General features: G+C 56.3%; 2 protein-coding genes across 4 annotated transcripts; both read left to right on the top strand.

Annotated features, from left to right (window-relative positions):
• The first annotated feature begins 1,450 nt into the window (after positions 1 to 1,450).
• Positions 1,451 to 3,384, top strand: LOC121005831 (extensin-2-like). The gene is made up of 2 exons (XM_040438593.1): positions 1,451 to 3,205; positions 3,310 to 3,384. Exons 1-2 carry the CDS (start codon positions 1,451 to 1,453, stop codon positions 3,382 to 3,384), a joined length of 1,830 nt encoding a protein of 609 aa, XP_040294527.1.
• Positions 3,299 to 27,277, top strand: SMURF2 (SMAD specific E3 ubiquitin protein ligase 2). 3 transcript variants are annotated; one of them, XM_040437417.1, is made up of 19 exons: positions 3,299 to 3,545; positions 14,069 to 14,107; positions 14,373 to 14,481; positions 14,736 to 14,869; positions 14,958 to 15,023; positions 15,268 to 15,352; positions 16,524 to 16,607; positions 19,057 to 19,259; positions 19,341 to 19,425; positions 19,552 to 19,710; positions 20,671 to 20,902; positions 20,986 to 21,089; positions 23,041 to 23,155; positions 23,237 to 23,415; positions 23,512 to 23,649; positions 23,882 to 24,002; positions 24,277 to 24,478; positions 24,668 to 24,743; positions 25,154 to 27,277. In XM_040437417.1, the coding sequence occupies exons 1-19, from the start codon at positions 3,494 to 3,496 to the stop codon at positions 25,251 to 25,253; spliced, it is 2,283 nt and encodes a 760-aa protein (XP_040293351.1). In that variant the 5' UTR covers positions 3,299 to 3,493; the 3' UTR covers positions 25,254 to 27,277. The 3 variants fall into 3 exon arrangements, with proteins under 3 accessions (XP_040293351.1, XP_040293350.1, XP_040293349.1); XM_040437416.1 differs by having other exon boundaries at positions 14,370 to 14,481; XM_040437415.1 differs by having other exon boundaries at positions 14,370 to 14,481; positions 16,461 to 16,607.
• The last annotated feature ends 705 nt before the right edge of the window (positions 27,278 to 27,982 follow it).

Below are 27,982 nucleotides of genomic sequence, written 5' to 3'. Positions count from 1 at the left end.
TTTATTAGTAGCAGTATATAGATATATACAGACATTTGTCACCCTGCATAAATTAAAACTGAATAGTATACCCTAAACAGAACTAAGCCTCTAAAAATACATAAAATAATTAATAAAATGGTGGTTGATAAAATACTATTCAATCTGATATCAGTCCACGGATATAGCTGGTAGGTGGTATGTTAAAAGGGCTCGTTTCCCGGTCAAATAGTGAGGGGTATCTGAAGTCCGAAACAAGTCTATCCAGGCTGCAGACACCCCAAACTGTTGTCTGTCATCATCGGCTACAGCAGTGACTGATACATGGAATATCCGTAGAGTGCAAATAAGTGAATCAATAATAATCTTCCGTAAGTGCTAAAAAGCAAATGGTACATAAGAAAAGTGATGCGAAAAAATGATAATAGAAATATATTATGAAAGTATATATAAGGCAAGTTTCACACTAGCGGCAGGACGGATCCGACAGGCTGTTCACCATGTCGGATCCGTCCTGCGGCTATTTCGCCGTGCCGCCGGACCGCCGATCCGTCCTCATTGACTATAATGGGGACGGGGGCGGAGCTCCGGCGCAGCACGGCGGTGCACGGCGAAAGCCGCTGGACTAAAAAACCTGACATGCAGTAATTTTAGTCCGGCGGCCTAAGAAAAATGGTGTCATGAAACAATCTTTTTGTTTCCAATAGTGATGGTGTAATATCCATATAGATATCGCAGGGCTGAAGTCCTGGGAATATTCAGTATAAATACAGCCGGGTGATGATATTAGTAGACAGGCCTCTCAGTCTTTCTCCTGGAAGTTGTTATGTTACAATCCACATAGTTACTAAGTCTACTCAATGATGAACAGTTAGTAACTATGTGGATTGTAACATAACAACTTCCAGGAGATTCGCTACATTACAGCAGAAAGACTGAGAGGCCTGTCTACTAATATCATCACCCGGCTGTATTTATACTGAATATTCCCAGGACTTCAGCCCTGCGATATCTATATGGATATTACACCATCACTATTGGAAACAAAAAGATTGTTTCAGGACACCATTTTTCTTATATCTACTTTCATAATATATTTCTATTATCATTTTTTCGTGCCCCGTTCTCCCCCTACACCCGCCTATGTGCCCCGTTCTCCCCCTACACCCGTCTATGTGCCCCGTTCTCCCCCTACACCCGTCTATGTGCCCCGTTCTCCCCCTACACCCGCCTACGTGCCCCGTTCTCCCCCTACACCCGTCTATGTGCCCCGTTCTCCCCCTACACCCGCCTATGTGCCCCGTTCTCCCCTACACCCGCCTACGTGCCCCGTTCTCCCCCTACACCCGGCTACGTGCCCCGTTCTCCCCCTACACCCGTCTATGTGCCCCGTTCTCCCCTACACCCGCCTACGTGCCCCGTTCTCCCCCTACACCCGGCTACGTGCCCCGTTCTCCCCCTACACCCGTCTATGTGCCCCGTTCTCCCCTACACCCGCCTACGTGCCCCGTTCTCCCCCTACACCCGGCTACGTGCCCCGTTCTCCCCCTACACCCGTCTACGTGCCCCGTTCTCCCCCTACACCCGCCTACGTGCCCCGTTCTCCCCCTACACCCGGCTACGTGCCCCGTTCTCCCCCTACACCCGGCTACGTGCCCCGTTCTCCCCCTACACCCGCCTACGTGCCCCGTTCTCCCCCTACACCCGCCTACGTGCCCCGTTCTCCCCCTACACCCGGCTACGTGCCCCGTTCTCCCCCTACACCCGGCTACGTGCCCCGTTCTCCCCCTACACCCGGCTACGTGCCCCGTTCTCCCCCTACACCCGGCTACGTGCCCCGTTCTCCCCCTACACCCGTCTACGTGCCCCGTTCTCCCCCTACACCCGCCTACGTGCCCCGTTCTCCCCCTACACCCGGCTACGTGCCCCGTTCTCCCCCTACACCCGGCTACGTGCCCCGTTCTCCCCCTACACCCGGCTACGTGCCCCGTTCTCCCCCTACACCCGCCTACGTGCCCCGTTCTCCCCCTACACCCGGCTACGTGCCCCGTTCTCCCCCTACACCCGGCTACGTGCCCCGTTCCCCCCCTACACCCGGCTACGTGCCCCGTTCTCCCCCTACACCCGTCTACGTGCCCCGTTCTCCCCCTACACCCGGCTACGTGCCCCGTTCCCCCCCTACACCCGGCTACGTGCCCCGTTCTCCCCCTACACCCGGCTACGTGCCCCGTTCCCCCCCTACACCCGTCTACGTGCCCCGTTCTCCCCCTACACCCGTCTACGTGCCCCGTTCTCCCCTACACCCGCCTACGTGCCCCGTTCTCCCCCTACACCCGGCTACGTGCCCCGTTCTCCCCCTACACCCGTCTACGTGCCCCGTTCTCCCCCTACACCCGCCTACGTGCCCCGTTCTCCCCCTACACCCGGCTACGTGCCCCGTTCTCCCCCTACACCCGGCTACGTGCCCCGTTCTCCCCCTACACCCGCCTACGTGCCCCGTTCTCCCCCTACACCCGCCTACGTGCCCCGTTCTCCCCCTACACCCGGCTACGTGCCCCGTTCTCCCCCTACACCCGGCTACGTGCCCCGTTCTCCCCCTACACCCGGCTACGTGCCCCGTTCTCCCCCTACACCCGTCTACGTGCCCCGTTCTCCCCCTACACCCGCCTACGTGCCCCGTTCTCCCCCTACACCCGCCTACGTGCCCCGTTCTCCCCCTACACCCGGCTACGTGCCCCGTTCTCCCCCTACACCCGGCTACGTGCCCCGTTCTCCCCCTACACCCGCCTACGTGCCCCGTTCTCCCCCTACACCCGGCTACGTGCCCCGTTCCCCCCCTACACCCGGCTACGTGCCCCGTTCCCCCCCTACACCCGGCTACGTGCCCCGTCCTCCCCCTACACCCGCCTACGTGCCCCGTTCCCCCCCTACACCCGGCTACGTGCCCCGTTCCCCCCCTACACCCGGCTACGTGCCCCGTTCTCCCCCTACACCCGGCTACGTGCCCCGTTCTCCCCCTACACCCGGCTACGTGCCCCGTTCTCCCCCTACACCCGGCTACGTGCCCCGTTCTCCCCCTACACCCGGCTACGTGCCCCGTTCTCCCCCTACACCCGGCTACGTGCCCCGTTCTCCCCCTACACCCGGCTACGTGCCCCGTTCTCCCCCTACACCCGCCTATGTGCCCCGTTCTCCCCCTACACCCGCCTATGTGCCCCGTTCCTCCGTGTGTGGCCCGCCGCTCCCCTGCACGCCCGGCAATGCCCTCTGTCCCCCGCCCGCCGCCCCTCCCCTCTGGCTCCTCCCCCGGTCGGGTGTCTCCGCCCTCAGTCTCCTCAGTGCTCGTCTCCGTGTCCCCCGCTCATGGCCTTCCTCTGGATTTCCGGGCCTCCGCTCTCCGTCTGATCGTCGTCCGCTCCCCGCACTCATCGTGCCCGGTCTCAGCCAGGACTCCACGCCACGGCTCCGGCCCGGGCCTAGCGCGCCCTCCGGACTACTGCAGGGGGCCGGGGCCATGTCCAACCAGGGATCCCGGAGGAACGGACCCGTGAAGCTCCGCTTGACCGGTAAGAGGCCTGGAGGGGCCGGGCTTGAGGCCGTGACTGCCGGCGGCTGTAGGCCAGAGACGGCGGCTGGGCCGCAGCATCTGCCGGTGCCCGGTACGTGTGAGGACTCGGGGCCGGCGGAGGGGTCGTGTCACCCGAGTATCCCCCAGACCCTAATATTGAGGTCACTCCAGAGACCCCCAATGTGCAGACGTCACTCCAGAGACCCTCAGACTTCTAATATTGGTGTCACCCCATAATACTCCAGTGTACAGCTGTCCCCCCTGACACCCAATATCCATGTCACTCCAGAGACCCCCAATGTGCAGACGTCACTCCAGAGACCCCAGTGCACAGCGCGTCAGAGCCTGCTGTCCCCCCCTCCGATGCACAGCTCGCCAGCGGTTTCCCCCCCCCTCCGATGCACAGCTCGCCAGCGGTTTCCCCCCCCCCTCCGATGCACTGCTCGCCAGCGGTTTCCCCCCCCCTCCGATGCACAGCTCGCCAGCGGTTTCCCCCCCCCTCCGATGCACAGCTCGCCCGCGGTTTCCCCCCCCCCCCTCCGATGCACAGCTCGCCCGCGGTTTCCCCCCCTCCGATGCACAGCTCGCCCGCGGTTTCCCCCCCTCCGATGCACAGCTCGCCCGCGGTTTCCCCCCCTCCGATGCACAGCTCGCCCGCGGTTTCCCCCCCTCCGATGCACAGCTCGCCCGCGGTTTCCCCCCCTCCGATGCACAGCTCGCCCGCGGTTTCCCCCCCTCCGATGCACAGCTCGCCCGCGGTTTCCCCCCCTCCGATGCACAGCTCGCCCGCGGTTTCCCCCCCTCCGATGCACAGCTCGCCCGCGGTTTCCCCCCCTCCGATGCACAGCTCGCCCGCGGTTTCCCCCCCTCCGATGCACAGCTCGCCCGCGGTTTCCCCCCCTCCGATGCACAGCTCGCCCGCGGTTTCCCCCCCTCCGATGCACAGCTCCGCCCGCGGTTTCCCCCCCTCCGATGCACAGCTCCGCCCGCGGTTTCCCCCCCTCCGATGCACAGCTCGCCCGCGGTTTCCCCCCCTCCGATGCACAGCTCGCCCGCGGTTTCCCCCCCTCCGATGCACAGCTCGCCCGCGGTTTCCCCCCCTCCGATGCACAGCTCGCCCGCGGTTTCCCCCCCTCCGATGCACAGCTCGCCCGCGGTTTCCCCCCCCCCTCCGATGCACAGCTCGCCCGCGGTTTCCCCCCCCCTCCGATGCACAGCTCGCCCGCGGTTTCCCCCCCCCCTCCGATGCACAGCTCGCCCGCGGTTTCCCCCCCCCTCCGATGCACAGCTCGCCCGCGGTTTCCCCCCCCCCTCCGATGCACAGCTCGCCCGCGGTTTCTCCCCCCCTCCGATGCACAGCTCGCCCGCGGTTCCCCCCCCCCTCCGATGCACAGCTCGCCCGCGGTTTCCCCCCCTCCGATGCACAGCTCGCCCGCGGTTTCCCCCCCCCTCCGATGCACAGCTCGCCCGCGGTTTCCCCCCCCCTCCGATGCACAGCTCGCCCGCGGTTTCCCCCCCCCTCCGATGCACAGCTCGCCCGCGGTTTCCCCCCCCTCCGATGCACAGCTCGCCCGCGGTTTCCCCCCCCCTCCGATGCACAGCTCGCCCGCGGTTTCCCCCCCTCCGATGCACAGCTCGCCCGCGGTCACACACCCCCCCCCCCCCCCCCGATGCACAGCGCCAGCGCTTCTCCATCCCCTTCCAATGCACAGCGCATCAGCGCCTGCGGTAACCCCCGATCCACAGCATGCATGCGTTTCCCTGTGCGGTTTCAATGATCTGACATGTCCGTGACTTCTGCGAGCCGTGTTATAGGAGGGTCACGTGGGCGCAATGGTGTGGGGCGAGACGCTAAATCATGTCAGTGTTAAATATTTAGAAAAGATATGGATGGGCACTCACATGGAGATACAGGACACAATTTACAATAAAATCACAATAAAAAATATCAATATGCAATAAAAAACACTTAAAATACAATAGGGAAGAATTGGCAATTGTTAGTATATGGTTTTTGAGCTGAGGCTGGGGGCCCTCATGTCCTCACTTTAATATTCAATACAAATACTCTCCATTTGCCGGAATTACACGCCGGATCCAGAAAAACGCAAGTGAACTGAAAACATTTGAAGACTGATCCGTCTTCAAAATGCGTTCAGTGTTACTATGGCAGCCAGGACGCTATTAAAGTCCTGGCTGCCATAGTAGGAGTGGGGAGTGGGGGAACAGTGTACTTACCGTCCGCGCGGCTCCCGGGGCGCTACAGAATGACGTCAGAGCGCCCCATGCGCATGGATGACGTGTCCATGTGATCACATGATCCATGCGCTTGGGGCGCCCTGACGTCACTCTGAAGCGCCCCGGGAGCCGCACGGACGGTAAGTATACTGCTCCCCCGCTCCCCACTACACTTTACCATGGCAAACAGGACTTTAGCATCCTGGCAGCCATGGTAACCATTCTGAAAAAGCTAAACATCGGATCCGGTAATGCGCCGAAACGACGTTTAGCTTAAGGCTGGATCCGGATCAATGCCTTTCAATGGGCATTAATTCCGGATCCGGCCTTGCGGCAAGTGTTCAGGATTTTTGGCCGGAGCAAAAAGCGCAGCATGCTGCTGTATTTTCTCCAGCCAAAAAACGTTCCGTTCCGGAACTGAAGACATCCTGATGCATCCTGAACGGATTTCTCTCCATTCAGAATGCATTAGGATAATCCTGATCAGGATTCTTCCTGCATAGAGCCCCGACGACGGAACTCTATGCCGGAAGACAACAACGCAAGTGTGAAAGAGCCCTAAGACATTTAAAAAGGGTAATAACTTATTGTACCCAGATATATATCAAGAATCTTCTTTCAATGACCGGACTTTGACACAGACCTGGCGGTATCTCACAGACACAAGAGACTACAATCTGCAGGGATAGAAGAAACGTTGTAACATGTGGAATGTGCTACTTCTGGATACAAGTTGGACGGATATTGAATACCAGTGACAGGATCCAGGACACCATTATAAGTTACATACAAAGATGTGTAACAATTTTATGACATTTTAGGGGATTATTGTTACATAAACAGAGGCCGATCGCTCCATTTATCCTCCTCCTGAACCTACAGGATTTGTATTGAATATTAAAGTGAGGACATGAGGGCCCCCAGCCTCAGCTCAAAAACCATATACTAACAATTGCCAATTCTTCCCTATTGTATTTTAATATAGTGTTTTTTATTACATATTGATATTTTTTATTGTAAATTGCACAAATAAATTGTGTCCTGTATCTCCATGTGAGTGCCCATCCATATCTTTTCTACATTTTAATCCATTTTTTGAGGGGTGATCTCAAATTTTGGTTGGTGCACCTACCTTGAGGGTAACAGAGGTGAGCGGATCTCTTGAATTGATTTCTACATACATAGTATTAAATATTTGTCAGACCCGAGGAAAGCGCTGGAGACCTCCCTGTGCACACCGTGATGGTGGCCATATTGGATGTCCATCTGAAGGGCACGTCCACTAAGTAATATTGAAGACAGTCCGTTCAGGAGCCGGAGAAAGGTAGCTGACAACCCCGGTACCTGCTGCTCTGTCATGGTTGTCACCCAGCTTTCCTGGGAACAGATCCGATTATATCCTGAAGGTTGTGGTGAATCTGTGAGACCGGCCGCCATCTGTGTGTGGGGAGGCCGGAGGTTGCCATGAACAGTGTCTGCTGCCCCAAATGACGATGATTGGGGTGGGCAGGAGGGCAGAGAGGGTCTGTATCATGATCAAGGGGGCCAGAGGGGGGCCTGTAGGGTGGACGGGAGGGCCGTTGGGGGCCTGTAGGGTGGAAGGGAGGGCTGTTGGGGGGCCTGTAGGGTGGAAGGGAGGGCTGTTGGGGGGCCTGTAGGGTGGAAGGGAGGGCTGTTGGGGGGCCTGTAGGGTGGAAGGGAGGGCCGTTGGGGGGCCTGTAGGGTGGAAGGGAGGGCCGTTGGGGGGCCTGTAGGGTGGAAGGGAAGGCCGTTGGGGGGGCCTGTAGGGTGGAAGGGAGGGCCGTTGGGGGGCCTGTAGGGTGGAAGGGAGGGCCGTTGGGGGGCCTGTAGGGTGGAAGGGAGGGCCGTTGGGGGGGGGGGGCTTGTAGGGTGGACGGGGGGGCCGTTGGGGGGGGGGGGCTTGTAGGGTGGACGGGAGGGCCGTTGGGGGGGGGGGGCTTGTAGGGTGGACGGGAGGGCCGTTGGGGGGGGGGGGCTTGTAGGGTGGACGGGAGGGCCGTTGGGGGGGGGGGGCTTGTAGGGTGGACGGGAGGGCCGTTGGGGGGGGGGGGCTTGTAGGGTGGACGGGAGGGCCGTTGGGGGGGGGGGCTTGTAGGGTGGACGGGAGGGCCGTTGGGGGGGGGGGGCTTGTAGGGTGGACGGGAGGGCCGTTGGGGGGGGGGGGCTTGTAGGGTGGACGGGAGGGCCGTTGGGGGGGGGGCTTGTAGGGTGGACGGGAGGGCCGTTGGGGGGGGGGGGCTTGTAGGGTGGACGGGAGGGCCGTTGGGGGGGGGGGGGCTTGTAGGGGGGGGGGGAGGGCCGTTGGGGGGGGGGGGGGGGGGGGGGGGGGGGGGGGGGGGGGGGGGGGGGGCTTGTAGGGTGGACGGGAGGGCCGTTGGGGGGGGGGGGGCTTGTAGGGTGGACGGGAGGGCCGTTGGGGGGCCTGTAGGGTGGACGGGAGGGCCGTTGGGGGGGGGCTTGTAGGGTGGACGGGAGGGTCTGTATCATGATCAAGTGGGCCTGAAGGGTGGACGGGAGGGCCAGAGTAGCTGATTACTCTCCTTGTTGAGGACATGCACCCTCTTCAATGTACATGGGGGAGGGGGGATAATGGCTGAAGGATGACGTCCCTGGCCATTTTCAGAGTAGATCCAGTTTGTGCTGTGATCTCCTTTGCGTGGATGGATCGCCCCATTCTCTGTTGCGGGTCAGTCCTTGTCCATAGCTATCTGAAGGAGCGCTGAGGCTGTCACATGACGTGTTATCAGGGTAGTGTCTCTATAGTGTCTATATAGGGGCGGCGTGTCTCTATAGTCTGTATAGGGGCGGCGTGTCTGTATAGGGGCGGCGTGTCTCTATAGTCTGTATAGGGGCGGCGTGTCTGTATAGGGGCGGCGTGTCTCTATAGTGTCTATATAGGGGCGGCGTGTCTCTATAGTCTGTATAGGGGCGGCGTGTCTCTATAGTCTGTATAGGGGCGGCGTGTCTGTATAGGGGCGGCGTGTCTCTATAGTCTGTATAGGGGCGGCGTGTCTGTATAGGGGCGGCGTGTCTCTATAGTCTGTATAGGGGCGGCGTGTCTGTATAGGGGCGGCGTGTCTCTACAGTCTGTATAGGGGCGGCGTGTCTGTATAGGGGCGGCGTGTCTCTATAGTCTGTATAGGGGCGGCGTGTCTCTATAGTCTGTATAGGGGCGGCGTGTCTCTATAGTCTGTATAGGGGCGGCGTGTCTCTATAGTCTGTATAGGGGTGGCGTGTCTGTATAGGGGCGGTGTGTCTCTATAGTCTGTATAGGGGCGGCGTGTCTCTATAGTCTGTATAGGGGTGGCGTGTCTGTATAGGGGCGGTGTGTCTCTATAGTCTGTATAGGGGCGGCGTGTCTCTATAGTCTGTATAGGGGCGGCGTGTCTCTATAGTCTGTATAGGGGCGGCGTGTCTCTATAGTCTGTATAGGGGCGGCGTGTCTCTATAGTCTGTATAGGGGCGGCGTGTCTCTATAGTCTGTATAGGGGCGGCGTGTCTGTATAGGGGCGGCGTGTCTCTATAGTCTGTATAGGGGCGGCGTGTCTGTATAGGGGCGGCGTGTCTCTATAGTCTGTATAGGGGCGGCGTGTCTCTATAGTCTGTATAGGGGCGGCGTGTCTGTATAGGGGCGGCGTGTCTGTATAGTCTGTATAGGGGCGGCGTGTCTGTATAGGGGCGGCGTGTCTCTATAGTCTGTATAGGGGCGGCGTGTCTCTATAGTCTGTATAGGGGCGGCGTGTCTGTATAGGGGCGGCGTGTCTCTATAGTCTGTATAGGGGCGGCGTGTCTCTATAGTCTGTATAGGGGCGGCGTGTCTCTATAGTCTGTATAGGGGCGGTGTGTCTGTATAGGGGCGGCGTGTCTCTTTATATACATAGATTGGCGTTACGTGGTGTCCAGGTGTTCCTCTGTGGCGCGGACGTTAGTTGGCAGCCATATTGCAGCCTCCTGACACCGCTCTTAGTCAGGGATAATCTCGTCCGGCTGCAGACAGAAAACAGGACAACAAAGCCTGCTCCATCTGCGGCGCATAGTTTGGCCCTTCGCCCCGGGCTGAGTAACGATGAGTGTGCGGCCGCGGTCACTGTAGATACCTGCAGCGCCGGTTCTGGGGCCTGGAATCTCTGCCGCTGCAGGTATGTGGCCGCCACTCATCAGCTGTGAAGACAAGGCGGTCCCGCGAGGGTTAACAGGAACTGAAACTCCAGCCGCCGACATTCCTGCCGCCCGGGGTTGTGGGGTAATGTCTGGGCGGGATCTTGGCAGCCCAGGGGTTAATGGAATTGACTGTGTCAATAAAGCTTTGCTGTTTTGTATAAGAAATTCTGTTTTTGACCCTACCAGGCGGTGAAAATGGCGCAAATTGCTGCAGAGGTGTTAATGGCGCTCTTGCACCTCACAACGCCCGCCACATACCTGCATCGGGGAAATGCTGCAGGTTCCTATATAGGACGCATTTCATTAGGCTTGAATGCTGTATCCAGCTGCAGGTTTGTTACAGTGTATCAGCGGGACGCATCTGCTGCACAGATCTCCCATACATTGTCAGGCTGATCTCCACTCAATGTGACAAACCTTTAGCTGTGGGAATAGAAATGGGTCAGGTCGGGTTTTCAGCCTCTCCTGACAGCAAGCAGAGATGCTGACAATGTTGAGGAATTGGGGCACCCAGTCAGATATAGCAGTGCCCGTGACGTGTGCCGCCTATAGAACCTAGGTTGTGTTGGCGGGGGTATACGCCCAGCGCCTGTGCCCACCCCGGCGGCCTCGTTTGTGTACCGCCACGCAGTTTCACACAGCAAGGAGATGAAATCCTAGAGTCTCACTGTGGGGTGGCTCTGGAAAGGGTTAATGTGATGGCCGTGGTAGGTGCCGGGGGCGTGTATCTGTGCCTGTCAGTCTTTTCTGGAGTTCTAGCATTCTATTCATGGACCTGGGAATAATCCTGCCACGTGTCTGGAGCCAGGGGAGGGAGTCCGCGTGGGGTGTGTAAATTTATGCCTGCGGGCAGTGGCCGTTTCAGGCTGTCACCGATGGGTGTAGAGGGTATTGGCGCATACGGAGGATGCAAGTGTTTTTACGCCCTGAGGCGAGGCCCGTGCTCGGTTATCGGCGCAGCCGCTTCCGCGCTCCATCTCTAGAGAATGAGATTTACGTAAAATTATGAAAGCTATGGCTTAGTTTATACTCTAGTCACATCCAGAGCTGTGTTCTCAATTCTGCTGTTAATGCATAGTTTGGACTGCAGTCACATCCAAAGCCGCAGTCGTCATTCTTCCAGTTTTCCGTTTGCACGTGGGCTCGGCGGTTAGTGTCTTCACAATATGCAGTAGTGGATGTGACTGGAGCAGAGGCTGTTATTTTGAGTGCAGCTTTGGCTGTGACTGGTGCATGTACCATGGATTGCAATGAGCTGCAGGTGGGGTGCTACCCCCCCCTTTCCCCAATAGACAGGACCCCCCCTTTCCCCAATAGACAGGACCCCCCCCTTTCCCCAATAGACAGGACCCCCCCTTTCCCCAATAGACAGGACCCCCCCTTTCCCCAATAGACAGGACCCCCCCTTTCCCCAATAGACAGGACCCCCCCCCTTTCCCCAATAGACAGGACCCCCCCCCCTTTCCCCAATAGACAGGACCCCCCCCTTTTCCCAATAGACAGGACCCCCCCCTTTTCCCAATAGACAGGACCCCCCCCCTTTTCCCAATAGACAGGACCCCCCCCCTTTTCCCAATAGACAGGACCCCCCCCCCCTTTTCCCAATAGACAGGACCCCCCCCTTTTCCCAATAGACAGGACCCCCCCCTTTTCCCAATAGACAGGACCCCCCCCTTTCCCCAATAGACAGGACCCCCCCCTTTTCCCAATAGACAGGACCCCCCCCTTTTCCCAATAGACAGGACCCCCCCCTTTTCCCAATAGACAGGGCCCCCCCCTTTTCCCAATAGACAGGACCCCCCCCTTTTCCCAATAGACAGGACCCCCCCTTTTCCCAATAGACAGGACCCCCCCTTTTCCCAATAGACAGGACCCCCCCTTTTCCCAATAGACAGGACCCCCCCTTTTCCCAATAGACAGGACCCCCCCCCCCTTTCCCCAATAGACAGGACCCCCCCCCCCTTTCCCCAATAGACAGGACCCCCCCCCCCCTTTCCCCAATAGACAGGACCCCCCCCCCTTTCCCCAATAGACAGGACCCCCCCCCCCCCTTTCCCCAATAGACAGGACCCCCCGACTTCATAGACAGGACCCCCCTTACCCCCCCCCCCCCCATAGACAGGACCCCCCGACTTCATAGACAGGACCCCCCTTACCCCCCCCCCCCCCCCCCCATAGACAGGTCTCCGGACAGATGGGAAATGATTCATAGTCTCTGAATGAGGAGCCGCTTCCTGCTGGAGACGCAGAACCCAAGACCGGCCTCAAGGGGCGCTGCACCTGACCAGAGACTGACCCCCCCCTTCCTGTGTCCTCTGCAGTCGCCTTCTCTCTGGTGCCCCATGGCGGGGGCACATCGGTCACTTCCCACTGACGCTGCTAACAGGGAGCAGTAGATTATATTCCCATATGAGTGCGGCTGGCATCAGGTATGGCATTGCCCGTCATGTTTTGCCATCTGCTGTACAGTTCCAGCATTTAGGAAGAGCAACCCCCAGTTCTTCCTGTGTCCCTTCCTCTCCCCACCCCCACCCCGGGCAGCAGAGCCGGAGCAGCGCACGGAAATGCTTTGTCTGTGCAGGAACAATGCTGTGAATGAGACGGAGCAGAGTCTAAACAACTGACGTCTGCGGCCGCCATTCACAAATCCTGCTGTGCCCGTCCGCCTCTGCTGCCCACCTGTGTCTGGCTGCCTCTGCCCTCCAGGCTGCTTCCACCTCTGCTTCTGCCCCCCCCCCCCCCCTGCACCCCTATAGATTTTCAGTATTTAGGATTTCCCTTGTGCCCGGCTGACCCCCCCCCCCCCCCCCCCCCCCCCCTGCACCCCTATAGATTTTCAGTATTTAGGATTTCCCTTGTGCCCGGCTGCCCCCCTGACCCCCCCCCCCCCCCTGCACCCCTATAGATTTTCAGTATTTAGGATTTCCCTTGTGCCCGGCTGCCCCCCTGACCCCCCCCCCCCCCCCCTGCACCCCTATAGATTTTCAGTATTTAGGATTTCCCTTGTGCCCGGCTGCCCCCCTGACCCCCCCTGCACCCCTATAGATTTTCAGTATTTTGGATTTCCCTTGTGCCCGGCTGCCCCCCTGCCCCCCCCCCCCCCCCCTGCACCCCTATAGATTTTTTGTATTTAAGATTTCCCCTGTGCCGCTTTCTCAGGGGCCCCTGGGATACATGGCGGATCTGCCGCTCAGGGGCCTGAGAAAGCAGAGTATTCTGTGTCGGCCCTGGGGTCTGGGTGACCTCCTGAAATGATGGGGCCACATCCAGACGGGTCCTGCACCTCTGCCCCAGCGCTGAGGCCTGGTAAACACCCCTCCCGAATTCTAGGAATCCCCTCTGCACCCCTCCCCCGCCCACAGCTCAGTTTTCCTTTTGGTTTTCAAGCCTGTAATCTGCAGAATGGTATGTGAGCAATGTCCAGACAGGAAGTGCCCTGCTCCGCTGTATCTAAGCCCCTCCTGTGTGATACAGTCAGCTGACACTGTATCTAAGCCCCTCCTGTGTGCTGCTGTATCTAATGCTATCATGCATGATACGCTCTTCTGGGCGGCGTATCTCATCCAGGCTCGTGCGATACGCTCTTCTGGGCTGCGTATCTCATCCAGGCTCGTGCGATACGCTCTTCTGGACTGCGTATCTCATCCAGTCTTGTGTGATACGCTCTTCTGAGCTGCGTATCTCATCCAGTCTTGTGCGATACGCTCTTCTGGGCTGCGTATCTCATCCAGTCTTGTGCGATACGCTCTTCTGGGCTGCGTATCTCATCCAGTCTTGTGTGATACGGTTGGAGCAAACCCCCTTAGGCTGGTGTTGCTCTTGCGCTCCCCGGGGGAGGGGTCGCTGTGCGGTCGTGGCCCCCAGTAGGCACAGGGCCCTCGATTTTTGCCCGGTGCTCATAGGTCATGTGACGTGCCCTGGCCTATCATCTACAGACGGTCGGCGCGCTCTCCCGCCCCCTCCGGCCGCCATCTGCTTACACCTGTATGGAGAGGTTTGTATTGATCCTGTGTTGCCATGGTAACGATTGTCGATGCCCCTGTTACAATGTATCATCAGAGTGTGGACGGCAATGCTGATGGTTTCCTCCTCTCTCCGCAGTTCTCTGTGCCAAGAACCTGGTGAAGAAGGATTTTTTCAGTGAGTACCTGCGTAGTTTGGCGGCGGGTGTGAACGCAGCCATAGTCCGTGTCTGTGCACTCTCTGTTGTATCCTCTAGTCACATCTGGAGCTGCAGAGCAGGAGGGGTTTGGATGGCTGCATTGTGGGGGAATATGTACGGTGTCTCGCTGTACAGACCCTGAAGAAGCAGGGGGCGGTGCTGTGTTGCTGCTGCTCTGGATGTGACTGGAGTCGGACTCTAGGCCGGCTGCGTTATCTCTCTTCTGTTTCCCTCCAACTGCAGGACTCCCGGATCCCTTTGCCAAGGTGGTGGTGGACGGGTCTGGGCAATGCCACTCCACAGACACCGTGAAGAACACCCTGGACCCCAAGTGGAACCAGCACTATGACCTGTGAGTGACTACAACTCCCAGCCGGACAGCTACTGCAGCATCCAGGCGGGTATAACGAGCAGGGAATCCAGCTTTCCCAGGATCCCGAGCAGCAGTATGGAGACTGGTAAAGCTGACACCGTTCACCCAGCTTTCCCAGCATCCGGCGGCCGTGTGTCCCCAGCTTCTCTCCTCTGCATGAATACCATGCCAGCAGGACAGTGTAGACCGACACACCAGCAGAGGTAAAAGGATGTGATTTCTTTCCCCCTCAGATACATCGGGAAGTCGGACTCCATTACGATCAGCGTGTGGAACCACAAGAAGATCCACAAGAAGCAGGGGGCCGGGTTCCTGGGCTGCGTCCGCCTCCTCTCCAACGCCATCAACCGCCTCAAGGACACTGGCTGTGAGTCCCCCTAGTGGTCAGATTGCAGTGGTGCACTGCATTGCATTAGTCTGCACGCCCCACTGATTCCCGCTGCTCTCTCTTGTAGATCAGCGCCTGGATTTATGCAAGCTCGGCCCGAATGACAACGATACTGTGCGAGGGCAGATAGTAGGTGAGTGATCCCTCAGGTAACCCTTCCTGGCAGGAACTGAGACGGACCGTGATCACTACAGCAGCCCCCCCTCGCTCTCAGGGCCGTGGCTTGCACTCCAGCACTCGCCAAACTACAACTCTAAACATGCCTTGTGCTGCCTGAGCATGCTTGGCGTTGTAGTCTCGCCACAGCTGAAGGGGCGCAGGTTGGAGGGTGTGACAAACGTAAACGGCATTAACCCTTCGGTGTCTTCTGCTTCCAGTCAGCCTTCAGTCCCGGGATCGGATCGGCACCGGGGGGCAGGTGGTCGACTGCAGCCGACTGTTTGACAACGATTTACCGGACGGGTGAGCAAACGCGCCAGCCCTTACTGATTATTTTTTACCTTTTTGGTCTATTCTAATTTTTTTGATTCTAAATTTGTATTTTTTTGCTTTTTTACATTTTTTAATTCTTATCTTTACATTTTATTTTTGTACAATTTTTTTTTTTTCTTACAGAAAAATGTATTTTGAATATATTTTTTATTCTGTTTTTTAAATTCTCTAGTAGTAAGAATGTCATTTTATCTTTATTTTCAGATATTTTTACTGTATATTTTCAATTTATTTGCTCATTTATTTTTTCCCGTAATTGTAGTTTTATTTTTTGTCTTCGTTAACATTGGATTTTACCTTCTGTCCGTCCGTTGTACGTTTTGTGGACGGAGCGCAGCTGTCTGGGGAGTTGCAGTTGACCCCCGCACCCCCTCTACTCCTCAATACCAGTCTATCAATGGGCTTCCAGGTGGTCTACACCTTTCAGGGCTTGTGGGGGGGGGGGTCTCCAGTGCTATGAATAGTGTAATGCATGTACAGTAAAGTATTGGCGCCTCCGCCCCTCTCATGCTCTTTGGCATCACTGTACCGCGCGGTGCCCCTCATATTCTGTATACAGACCTGTGGGGGGGCAGCGGTTGACAGACCCAGATTCAGGGGTCGACTTAGGTCCTGCGTGTGGCCTGACTAACGACGCACTGCCCCCAAAATATGTGACCGTGGAGACCCTCTGGGAAGCCCCCTCAATGTGATTTACCCCGGCAGCTGCCTCCATCCACCCGTCATATTCTGTGTTCGTTTTTCGTTCACCCCCCACTTTGTTCTGTTCACTGCCGTTTTGTGTACTCAGCTATTGTGTTGATGAAAGTCGAGAGTCCGAGTATGTCCCCCACCCCAACCCCCATCATTTTGGGGGGGTTTATTCTAATATACCCCAATATCTAAGCTGCCGCCGGGGTGACTGGCTACCAGCCTGATAAGAGATCAGTTTGGACTCAGTGACCCGGCTGCAGTTGGTTTCTGGGGGTAGGACGCTTACTCTGACCTCTGACCTTTCAGCCGAGCAGCGCCCCCCGTCTACTAGTGTGATTCATACGCGGCTGCTTATTCTCTCCTCTGTCTTGCGGCCACATAAAAGGCCGGGCCTCGGGTTCCTGGAAATAGCACTGACTGCTTTATCTCTTCCGTGTCTGGATCGTAGCTGGGAGGAGCGAAGAACAGCCTCGGGGCGCATCCAGTACCTCAACCACATCACCCGGACCACCCAGTGGGAGCGGCCGACGCGGTAAGCACTGACCGGGGGTCCGGTAGTATAAACCGTGGCTGCACATTGGGGATCACTGCTGTATAATGTGTTACCTGCGCTGATACATTGTGACAAACTATCAGGACGGAGAGATATGTGCAGCCGATTTGTCCACCTCAAAGCGTATGGTCTACACTGTAACAAAGCTTCAGCTCTGACTGGGTAGACAATCCTTTGTGCTCTCCATTCTGGTACATATTACCTGCACTGATACATTGTAACAGACTATCAGGACAGAGATTTGTGCAGCTGATGGTTGTCTACACGGATACACTGTCACAAGCCTTCAGCTATGAAGCAGAAGACAATCCTCTGTGGTCCTTTAACTGGTCCATATGTGACCTGCGCTGATACATTGTAACAAACCGTCAGGAGGGGAAAGGTTTGTGCAGCTGCATTGTCACACTCTGAGGATTATCTACACTAATACATTGTAACAAACCCTCAGCTGTAGAGATGAATCAGTCCAGTAAACCATCTGTGTACTCTTGACTGATGCATATTTCCTGCACTGATACATTGTAACACTGATGTATTTTGCATCAAAGGTTTGTTTGTGTCATGTGACCACGGAGCGGGAGTGAAGCGCTTACTATTACTCCCGCTGCGCTTGGAATACTCGCCTTTCCAGCAGGGGGCCTCCGGACACTTCACGGCACGTCCATGGTCCCGCGCTGCACTGACCTCCTGACGTACGCACGCCGTGACCTGACGCACTGTGTGACGTCAGGCGCAGAGCATCGCGGAACGATGGAGTGTCGGCGGCGCCCCTGCTGGAAAGGTAAGTTGGTGAAACCGAGGGGGTGGGGGCACAACTAAGCATCGTTGGTTGCTATGCGTTATTGGTTGCTATGACACTGTGCACATCGTCATAGCAACCAATGACGCTGTGCAGTCCGGGTGTCAGGAGGAGCAGGGTAGCAGAGACTATGGCACAATGGGGGGGGGGAGAGCTGATGGCACAATGGGGGGGGGGGGAGCTGATGGCACAATGGGGGGGGGGGAGAGCTGATGGCACAATGGGGGGGGGAGAGCTGATGGCACAATGGGGGGGTGAGAGTTGATGGCACAATGGGGGGGGGGAGGGCTGATGGCACAATGGGGGGGGGGGGAGCTGATGGCACAATGGGGGGGGGGGAGCTGATGGCACAATGGGGGGGGGGAGCTGATGGCACAATGGGGGGGGGGAGCTGATGGCACATTGGGGGGAGGAGAGCTGATGGCACAATGGGGGGGGGGGAAGAGCTGATGGCACAATGGGGGGGGGGGAAGAGCTGATGGCACAATGGGGGGGGGGAGAGCTGATGGCACAATGGGGGGGGGAGAGCTGATGGCACAATGGGGGGGGGGGGGAGAGCTGATGGCACAATGGGGGGGGGAGAGAGCTGATGGCCCAATGGGGGGGGGGAGAGCTGATGGCACAATTGGGGGGGGGGGAGAGCTGATGGCACAATTGGGGGGGGGGGGGAGAGCTGATGGCACAATTGGGGGGGGGGAGAGCTGATGGCACAATGGGGGGGGGGGGGAGAGCTGATGGCACAATTGGGGGGGGGGAGAGCTGATGGCACAATTGGGGGGGGGGAGAGCTGATGGCACAATGGGGGGGGGAGAGCTGATGGCACAATGGGGGGGGGGGAGAGCTGATGGCACAATGGGGGGGGGGGGAGAGCTGATGGCACAATGGGGGGGGGGGGAGAGCTGATGGCACAATGGGGGGGGGGGGGGAGCTGATGGCACAATGGGGGGGGGGGGGGAGCTGATGGCACAATGGGGGGGGGGGGAGAGCTGATGGCACAATGGGGGGGGAGAGCTGATGGCACAATGGGGGGGGGAGAGCTGATGGCACAATGGGGGGGGGGGGGAGAGCTGATGGCGCAGGGGAGAGCTGATGGCACGGTTGGAACGGAGCTGATGGCACAATGGGGGGGAATGGAGCTGATGCACTTGGGCTGATCGCACAGTTGGGGTCTGAGTTTTTATAAAGGAAAACAGTCTATTAATTCATTTTTTCTTATTAGATTACGCGATTAAGCGTTAAAATACTCTATTACTGAAATAATCATTTACTGCAGCCCTAAAGCCTCGGGCAGACGTCCGTGGAACACGGTCCGCGAGATACCACACTGGCATTGCAGGAGCGCACGGACTCATTGGTTGCTATGACGCCGTGCGCTCCTGCAATGCCAGTGTGGTATCTCACGGACCGTGTGCCACGGACGTCTGCATGAGGCTTAATTGTAACAAACCACCAGGGCAGGAGAAATTGGTGCTGCTGATCTGAGAACAGGACTAGGTCACGGTGGCTTCACAACTGAATGTAAACCAGGGTGATTCAGTTCACTGAGAGCAAGCAGTGATCTTAAAGCCGATGCTCCACACGACTGGTCTGGCATCATGATGACTCACAGCCCTACCTCCCCCCCCTCAGGCCGGCATCGGAGTACTCCAGTCCTGGGAGGCCTCTGAGCTGCTTCGTGGATGAGAACACTCCCATTACGGGGACCAATGGCGCCAGCAGCGGGCAGACCTCGGACCCCCGACTGCAGGAGAGAAGAGTCCGGTCGCAGCGGCACAGGAATTACATGAGCAGGACACATTTGCACACCCCGCCCGACCTGCCTGAGGGATATGGTGAGTGCTGGGGCGCGACCTCATGTGGGGGGCGCAGGGTATGAGGAGGCTCTGGATTTATTCTCTGCTCCCCCCCCACAGAACAGAGGACCACGCAGCAGGGGCAGGTCTACTTCCTCCACACACAGACTGGCGTCAGCACATGGCACGACCCCCGGGTGCCCAGGTAAGAGGCTCCCATAATACAGGGGGCGCTATCCGATATCAGACGCAGGGAATGCTGTGAGATGCTGAACTCTGAGTGCAGCTCTGGAGGCAGCTTGATTTTCTGACTCCTGTTTTTCGTATCCAGGGATCTAAGTAACGTCAACTGTGAGGAGCTGGGGCCCCTCCCCCCGGGCTGGGAGATCCGCAACACCGCCACTGGCCGGGTCTACTTTGTGGATCACAATAACCGGACCACGCAGTTCACAGACCCCCGGCTGTCGGCCAACCTCCACATCGTACTCAAGTAAGTGCGGCTGCCTCGTGCCGTGGGGGAGAGTCAGGGGCCTGCATGCCCGATTATGCTTTATACTCCAGTCACATCCAGAGCTGCATTCACAGCTCCCCCTGCTGGCTCTTGGTCTCCTCCATTTCTTTGTAGTCCACTGCTGGTGCAGGGGGCAGCAGTAATGAGAAGAGCTGAGGACAAGGTGGAGCAGGATTTTGAATGCATCTCTGGTTGTGACTGGAGCATTAGATGCACGATCAGTGCGGAGGATTGTACAGTGACAGGAGCGGAGCCGCACAGGGAAGACTGGAGAAGGTTTGGCGGGGCATGCTCATTGAGGGGGGCGGTCACGTGTCTCACCATTAAGTCCCATGACTGCGCTGTGCACATGTGGTGACGACATAACTGAGATTCCTCGTCTGTGTGGGAACGCTGCCGAGCCCCCCTCCTGCAGGGGCCTCCCGAGTGGTCGCTGTCAGCACTACACACAGCGAATTTGAGGAAACCCTTCAAGCATTGATCTGTCCCTGGGAAGGTTATTTAAAGGGCCAGCGTCCAGTCTGTCGCCAGGTTTCTAATAGACTTTCTGTACATTGCTCGCCATTTTCAAGATGTCTGCTTGCTGTCATTGTATGAAAAGCTTAGTTAAATATAGAGACTGAAGGTCCTGTTCTGACAGTCACTGTTATGCTGACAGTTTGTTACAATGCATCAGTTAGGCATTCAGGCTGTTTAGCTTATTGAGGACTTCTTAGACTGATACATTGTAACAAACCCGCAGCTGAGCGAGGACTAGCTTTCATCCTTTGGATATACACGCTAGGGGTTTCCAGTTCACTGACAGCAAGCAGATGTCTTGAAATTGGCAAGTATTTGAAATGCAAGGTCTGTTAGAAGGTGGTGGTACAGTGGTGGATCTTTATATGTGAGACTGGCCCTTTAAGACTCCGCTTATTGAGGGTCTTCTCTTATCTGCAGCCGCCAGAACCAGCTGAAAGACCAACAGCAGCAGCAGCAGCAGCAGCAACAACAGCAGCAGCAGGTGGTGGTGCCCCTGTGCCAGCTGCCCGACGACATCGACTGTCTGACCGTCCCCCGCTACAAGAGAGACCTAGTGCAGAAGCTGAAGATCCTGAGGCAGGAGCTCTCCCAGCAGCAGCCGCAGGCCGGGCACTGCCGCATCGAGGTGTCCCGGGAGGAGATCTTTGAGGTACCGTTCCCGCGCAGTCAATCCATATCCCACCCTCTGCCCCACTGTGCCGCCTCTGACCGTCCTTCTGTCTGACCCTACAGGAATCCTACCGGCAGGTGATGAAGATGAGGCCGAAGGATCTGTGGAAGAGACTGATGATCAAATTCCGTGGAGAGGAAGGGTTAGACTATGGAGGGGTCGCCAGGTAATGAAATGTACTGACCCCTGTGTGACCGACTATCAACTGCAGCCTCCTCCATGATGGGCCTGTGTGACTGCTGGAAATGTCTTGATGATCTAGCATGGGTCATAGATGGTGCTATGCTGGATCCTTTGGGGCAGGTCCTCAGTGATAATCCAGCATGGGTCACAGACGGCACCATGCTAGATCCTGGGGGGCAGGTCCTCAGTGATAATCCAGCATGGGTCACAGACGGCGCCATGCTGGATCCTTGGGGGGCAGGTCCTGAGTGATAATCCAGCATGGGTCACAGACGGCGCCATGGTGGATCCTTGGGGGCAGGTCCTCAGTGATAATCCAGCATGGGTCACAGACGGCACCATGCTAGATCCTGGGGGGCAGGTCCTGAGTGATAATCCAGCATGGGTCACAGACGGCGCCATGGTGGATCCTTGGGGGGCAGGTCCTGAGTGATAATCCAGCATGGGTCACAGACGGCGCCATGGTGGATCCTTGGGGGGCAGGTCCTGAGTGATAATCCAGCATGGGTCACAGACGGCGCCATGGTGGATCTTTGGGGGCAGGTCCTCAGTGATAATCCAGCATGGGTCACAGACGGCGCCATGGTGGATCCTTGGGGGCAGGTCCTGAGTGATAATCCAGCATGGGTCACAGACGGCGCCATGGTGGATCCTTGGGGGGCAGGTCCTGAGTGATAATCCAGCATGGGTCACAGACGGCGCCATGGTGGATCCTTGGGGGGCAGGTCCTGAGTGATAATCCAGCATGGGTCACAGACGGCGCCATGGTGGATCTTTGGGGGCAGGTCCTCAGTGATAATCCAGCATGGGTCACAGACGGCGCCATGGTGGATCCTTGGGGGCAGGTCCTGAGTGATAATCCAGCATGGGTCACAGACGGCGCCATGCTGGATCCTGGGGGTCAAGTAGTCAGTGATACTCTAGCATGGGTCATAGATGGTTCCATGCTTGATCCTGGGGGGCAGGTCCTGAGTGATAGATGCTGCCATGCTGGATCCTTGGGTGCAGGACCCGGATGATTTGGACTGTTTTTGACCAATGGCAGATTAGCAGGGTTTTTGGCCTAATAGACTTACAGTAGTAGCATTACTTGATACTGAGTCTAGCTCCTCCCTGCCCGATCCCCTGAAGACGCCATGGACATGGCGAAACATGTCGGGGGGCAGTAATTAGATTTTAGACTCCAGGGCATCCAGAGGCTAATGATAAAGCGCCTGACTAATATAGTGACAGCCTAGAAAGGCACTCCGCTGGCACAAGCATCATAAGCTAGTAGAGCAAGCCGCAAATAGCGGGATCACAGACAGTTGGGATAGGAGACGGCTGTCATGAATAGTCAGCCACTAAGGCAGAAAGACTATAGCAATAGCACCACTAGCAGCAGCAGTGTGACTAGCAGCAGCACTATAGGGCCAGTTATAGCACTTAGATAATCTGTGAAAATAACAAGCTAAAGGCAGTGGATGTTGCAATATATGGCCACAGTTACAAGACAAATAGTAGCAAGCAGTTGATTTCTCAAGTATCCAATTACTTGAGCAAATAAACCTCAGCCTCAACTGCCTATATTTCACAGAAGAAGGGTACAAATACAGTATCCACACGGCTATTAGCATGAACAAATAAAGGCTAACCATATAATAGTGACTGCCATTAATTCACTACCGCTGCATTAATAGTGTCAAAAAGAAATAAAATAATACAAGCACACATTTGGATGTCCAGAGATAGTTTTAATTTAGTAGGTTAGATAAAAACTGTTCATTATTTATTATTAATAAACCAAATAAAAGCTAAATTTTAAAACAATAAAAATAAAAACACAAATGCACATGTCAAGAGCAGGCAACCAGTCGTCTACGACTAAATGTATATACAATAGCTCCTCCCTCTGCGCTCTTTTAAGCTCCGCCTTGCCGGTTTTCTTTCTGCAGGGAGTGGCTTTACCTGTTATCTCACGAGATGTTGAATCCGTATTACGGCCTCTTCCAATATTCCCGCGATGATATCTACACACTACAGATCAACCCAGACTCTGCCGTTAACCCGGTAAGTGGCGCCGCCCGTCCCATTGGCGTCGTCCATTTGGCGCAGTTTTTACCTCTTATAACCCGCTGCCTCCCTCTGTAGGAGCATCTCTCGTACTTCCACTTTGTTGGGCGGATCATGGGCATGGCGGTGTTTCACGGACACTACATAGATGGAGGCTTCACGCTCCCATTCTACAAGCAGCTGCTCGGGAAGCCCATCACGCTGGACGACATGGAGTCCGTGGACCCCGACCTCCATAACAGCCTCGTCTGGATCCTGTGAGTCGCGTGGGAGGGGTTGGCGGTGTGGTCTGGGTTGTTTAGGCCCCTCCCCTTGCGATATGACTCCTTTTATGGTAAACGCTGTTTCCACAGAGAGAACGACATCACGGCGGTCCTGGATCACACGTTCTGCGTGGAGCACAGCGCATACGGCGAGCTCATCCAGCACGAGCTGAAGCCCAACGGCAAGACCATGCCGGTCACAGAAGAAACCAAAAAGGAGTATGTGAGGTGAGCGGGGGCGGAGCTTACCGAAACCTGACCATGTGATGACCTAACATGAAGTCAGATGAAGGGCTGGTCCAGTAAACACATCATGGTGGTATGTCCTTTTACTGCTGAGGGTTTGTTACATTGTATCCAGAGGTGCATCCTAACGAACCGCCAGGGCAGGATGAAGGTCTGCACTGGCTCCCGCCCTCGTTACTGATTCCACCGCCTGAGGTCTGTCCTCTTCTTTCAGGCTCTACGTGAACTGGAGGTTCCTGCGAGGCATCGAGGCGCAGTTCCTGGCCCTGCAGAAGGGGTTCAATGAGGTCATCCCGCAGCACCTGCTGAAGACATTCGACGAGAAGGAGCTGGAGGTGAGCGCCGTGATGCGGGGAGGGGGTCCTCCCGTTCTGTCGGATCTCCTCTATGAAGGGCGTGGTGGGGAGGTGGAAATGTATGTGGTATTTATGAAAACCGCAGTGAGGACTGACACCCAAGCAGAGAGATGCGAAGCAGGGACTGTGGGAGCAAAGTTCAGATCCCTGGGAACTAATACATGGACACGGAGGCGCTCCGACGTGTCCTGCCGGGGCTCCCTGGTGCTTGTAGTTCTGCAGCAGCTTGGCCACTCATGTCCTGTCTTTCTAGCTGATCGTCTGTGGATTGGGGAAGATCGACGTGAACGACTGGAAGACCAACACACGGTTAAAGCACTGCACCTCGGACAGCAACATCGTCAAGTGGTTCTGGAAGGCGGTGGAGTCCTTCGATGAGGAGCGGAGGGCCCGGCTGCTGCAGTTTGTCACCGGATCCTCCAGAGTCCCCCTGCAGGGCTTCAAGGCGCTGCAAGGTAACTATCCGCAGTACTCGGCCTCTCCACTAGGGGGACGTCCGTATCGCTTTCATTTCCCAATCGGATTCTAGTTGGACAAGTTGGCCGCCATTTCCAGCAGGCCGACACCCAGCTTTTCGAGTGCACTGCATGGCGTCGCGGTGGGTGTGGCCAAATATAAATTGTGCCGTTTCCTCCTCCTTCCAGGTGCAGCGGGTCCGCGGCTCTTCACCATCCATCAGATCGACGCCAACACCAATAACCTGCCCAAGGCGCACACCTGGTGAGTTCCTCCGGAGATCTGGGGCACCACCTTTCCCCGATCCTGTCTTGTTAGTTAGAGGGTGGAGCGTAATGAGTTGCATAAATCCTCACACCCCTAAAACTAAAAACCTTCGGCTCTCCAGCTGTTGCAAAACTACAACTCCCAGCATGCCCAGACAGCCTACTGCAGGGCATGGTGGGAGTTGTAGTTTTACAACAGCTGGGGAGCCGCAGGTTGGCCAGCCCTGTCCTATGCAGTCTATGAGGAGCTGCTGCTGTACCTACTGCTGCCACTACATGGCACCAAAGAGTCACAGCAGGCTAACCGGAAGGCTGCGCCCCTTGCATAGCGGTGTAAGGTCCGTCTTAATTACGGGGTCAGCGCTGCTCAGTGTGGACTTCTCATCTCCTCTCCGTTTTTCTTCTTAGCTTCAACCGCATCGACATCCCGCCCTACGAGAGCTACGAGAAACTCTACGAGAAGCTCCTGACGGCCATCGAGGAGACCTGCGGCTTCGCGGTGGAATGAGGCGCTGAGAGAGCGGACACTTGGGATGGATGGCTCGGACCCCACCCTCCCCCGCCGCGTGCAAGAACGGACACTTTGGGATTCTATAAATATTATATATAAATATATTTTTTCCATTACGAAAAAGTCGTACGGCGCTCGCGACTTAGCTGCTATTTAAAGAACGTTGTACGGACCGCCGACCTTCCCGTGAAAGCGGCGTCCGGCGATATATAAAGACTACTGTTATTTTTATACGTAAAGGGTTAACAATTACATTCCCTCTTCCTCCCGGATCTCACAGCCAGAAGCAAAGATTCAATCATGGCCGCCGGCGGCGAAAGTGAGCAAGGGACGGCCGCCAACAGGAGCTCCGCTACCGGAGAGTGGTGTGGCGGCCCCTCGCCCAATACCCGGAGTGGATTTTATAGATGAAGCTTGCATTTAGTGCCGCCGGTCCGTATCCCGCCTCACGACGCCACTTATTTTATTAATTTAATCCCGCCATTTTTATTCTCTGGTCGTCTGCATTTTTGTCATTGAAAAGGTCTTTCTGTGTTTTTATCCTTTTTAAGATGCGACCGTCATGCCGGCACGGAGCGTCGGCGGCCATTTTGGGGGAGTGTCGAAGCTCGTCCATCGGTTCATAGCACCATGGCTGGCTGTGTTAGAAGCATCAAAAGGCCACGGGGGTCGGACAATATGGCCGCCATCTCCGTCCTGTGCCGGTTTATGGAAATGTTTTGTCGCTGCTCATTTTCAGAACCAACAGATCAAATTTTTATTTTTCTCGTGCAAACCACTGTTTCTTCCGCCCTGTTTTGTGTCTCCGCCCCATGATAAAAGCTACCGCCTTGTTTTTAGTATTTTGCCATTATATCAGTCGCAGCATTAACCCATTAACTCCCCCGTCGTCTCCGACCTCTGCTTTGTCCGTCTTGCCCCCAGTTTTCACCTGTAAATAGAATAAAGAAGGAAAACAAAAGGGAATTTTCTGTGAAAATTCTTCGCCTATTTGTAGTGGCCGTGGCCTTTGTGTTGAGGCGCTTCAGCCATGTTTTATGGACCTGGATCTTATCAGGTAGAGGAAACTGGGCGTTAAGCAGAGACCATGCTCCTCTGAGGCAGGAAGAGGGGCTTCTAATTAAGCAGGGGCGGGGCTTGATCCCAGCCACACACATCAGAGAAGTAGAGGCAGCCTCCCGCTGCCCTCTAGGGGGTCTCAGATGGCTTTGGGGTCTAGGGGGGAACCTTGGGGTGACTGATCTGAGGCCAGTAGTGACTAGCAAGTAAGCCGATCCCTAACGTGCGCCTCGGCTGCCACGGCCTACTCTCCTCATCCTTCAGGTGCTTTTAGGTTTTTTCAGTGATGAGCAGGGAACAGCCGGACCTCCTAATTTCCCTTGTAGTTCCCCACCATGCACCAGCAGTTAGACTGTACTTGCCACCTCTGGCCACTAGGGGGCAGTAGCACTTTTGGATAGGAATCCTGTTGATGAGTGTCTGTGCTCTATTGTATCTGTAATGATTGGTTACTGGCCGAGACCCTCTGCTTCCTGTAGAACTACTGGTCTCGGCGTGCTGGGACTTGTAGTCTAAAAAGAAGCAGGGGCCAGCAAACTTTGTGCAGAATCACGAGCCCTTAGTGATACTGTCAACAGGGGGCGCTGGTTCCTGAACAGAAGTGACCAGAATCCAGTCCACAGGGGCGCGCTGAGCCCTGGTATGAAGCTGAGGCTATGTCTGGGGCCCCTGCTTATTTAGGGCCCCTCTTCCTGCTGCAGAGACTGCACTTTTAAGGCTTCAGACTCTGTCTGATTGAATAAACCTGTTACTGTATAAAGAGATATAAGCTTCCCCTCCCCTTTCAGACCTGTAACACCCAAGGGTAACCCATCTCCTTAGTGCCTGTCCGGGGGTTTGCGTCGCCTCTCCCTGGAAGATCTGGGGGTGACGGGACGCTCCCCTCCACTAACTCTGGCACCAGCATGTTAGTGAACATAATATTTGCTTCAATTTATAGCTGAGAATTAAAGGAAAAAGGTATTTTCAAAATGTCTTGTGTCTGTGATTCCTTTGGAGAGGGGGTGGGGTGCTAAATGGTTTGGGGCCCCTGGGGGCCAGTGTAGACCAAACTAGTTCAGTAGTGTATAGAGGCTTCTATTCACTCGCTGCAGAACTTGTCCTGCCGTCTGAGACACAAGAGGGCGTGAAAGTGCTTTCCCCGCTGCCCTATAAAAAAGGCTCTCAGAGGCTACTTTTGGGTAGTGTACCTCTTGGTGAGCGATTGCTAGACATGCCTCTATGATCCACTCTAATGCATTTTGACACTTTGAGAGGGGGCGCCTCTGAGAGGATGGTGGTTTCGATGAAGTGTCTGTCGCTATCTAGGCTGTTCTGACCTCGCTGTTAGATGTTGGGAGCAGTAGTTATGTGAGGGCATACTGAGAACAGACTCTGGCCTCAGACGATCAGCTCCTTCGTTTCGTTGTCCCCCCATCTTGACACCGGTGGCCACTTCATTACACCCCGGACCATTGCCAGGAGCTTAGAAGAAGGAAATCTGGAGTCACTGCGCCCAGTACGTGTCCTAACAGCCGCCACGTCGCCTCCTGTCCAGTGGTGTCGGGACTGAGAAACCTGGACTGGAACCATATCGTCTTTGGTTAGTGAATCAACCTTCGGATCATTGATCCGTTTAAATACTTCGATTTTAATGCTGTTTCTGTACAGCATTAAAATGTATGGGC

Source organism: Bufo bufo, chromosome 6 (genome assembly GCF_905171765.1).
Source record: "Bufo bufo chromosome 6, aBufBuf1.1, whole genome shotgun sequence".
NCBI classification, from domain to species: Eukaryota; Metazoa; Chordata; class Amphibia; order Anura; family Bufonidae; genus Bufo; species Bufo bufo.
This window is presented reverse-complemented; position numbering and strand designations above follow the sequence as displayed.

Excerpts from the sequence above, each read along its gene's own strand:
- LOC121005831 (XM_040438593.1), top strand. The coding sequence starts at position 1,451 with ATGTGCCCCGTTCTCCCCTACACCCGCCTACGTGCCCCGTTCTCCCCC. Across the intron at positions 3,206-3,309 it reads CCTATGTGCCCCGTTCCTCC|TCTCCTCAGTGCTCGTCTCC; the intron begins GTGTGTGGCCCG and ends CTCCGCCCTCAG.
- SMURF2 (XM_040437415.1), top strand. The coding sequence starts at position 3,494 with ATGTCCAACCAGGGATCCCGGAGGAACGGACCCGTGAAGCTCCGCTTG. Across the intron at positions 14,108-14,369 it reads GGTGAAGAAGGATTTTTTCA|CAGGACTCCCGGATCCCTTT; the intron begins GTGAGTACCTGC and ends TCCCTCCAACTG. Across the intron at positions 24,744-25,153 it reads CTGCCCAAGGCGCACACCTG|CTTCAACCGCATCGACATCC; the intron begins GTGAGTTCCTCC and ends TTTTCTTCTTAG.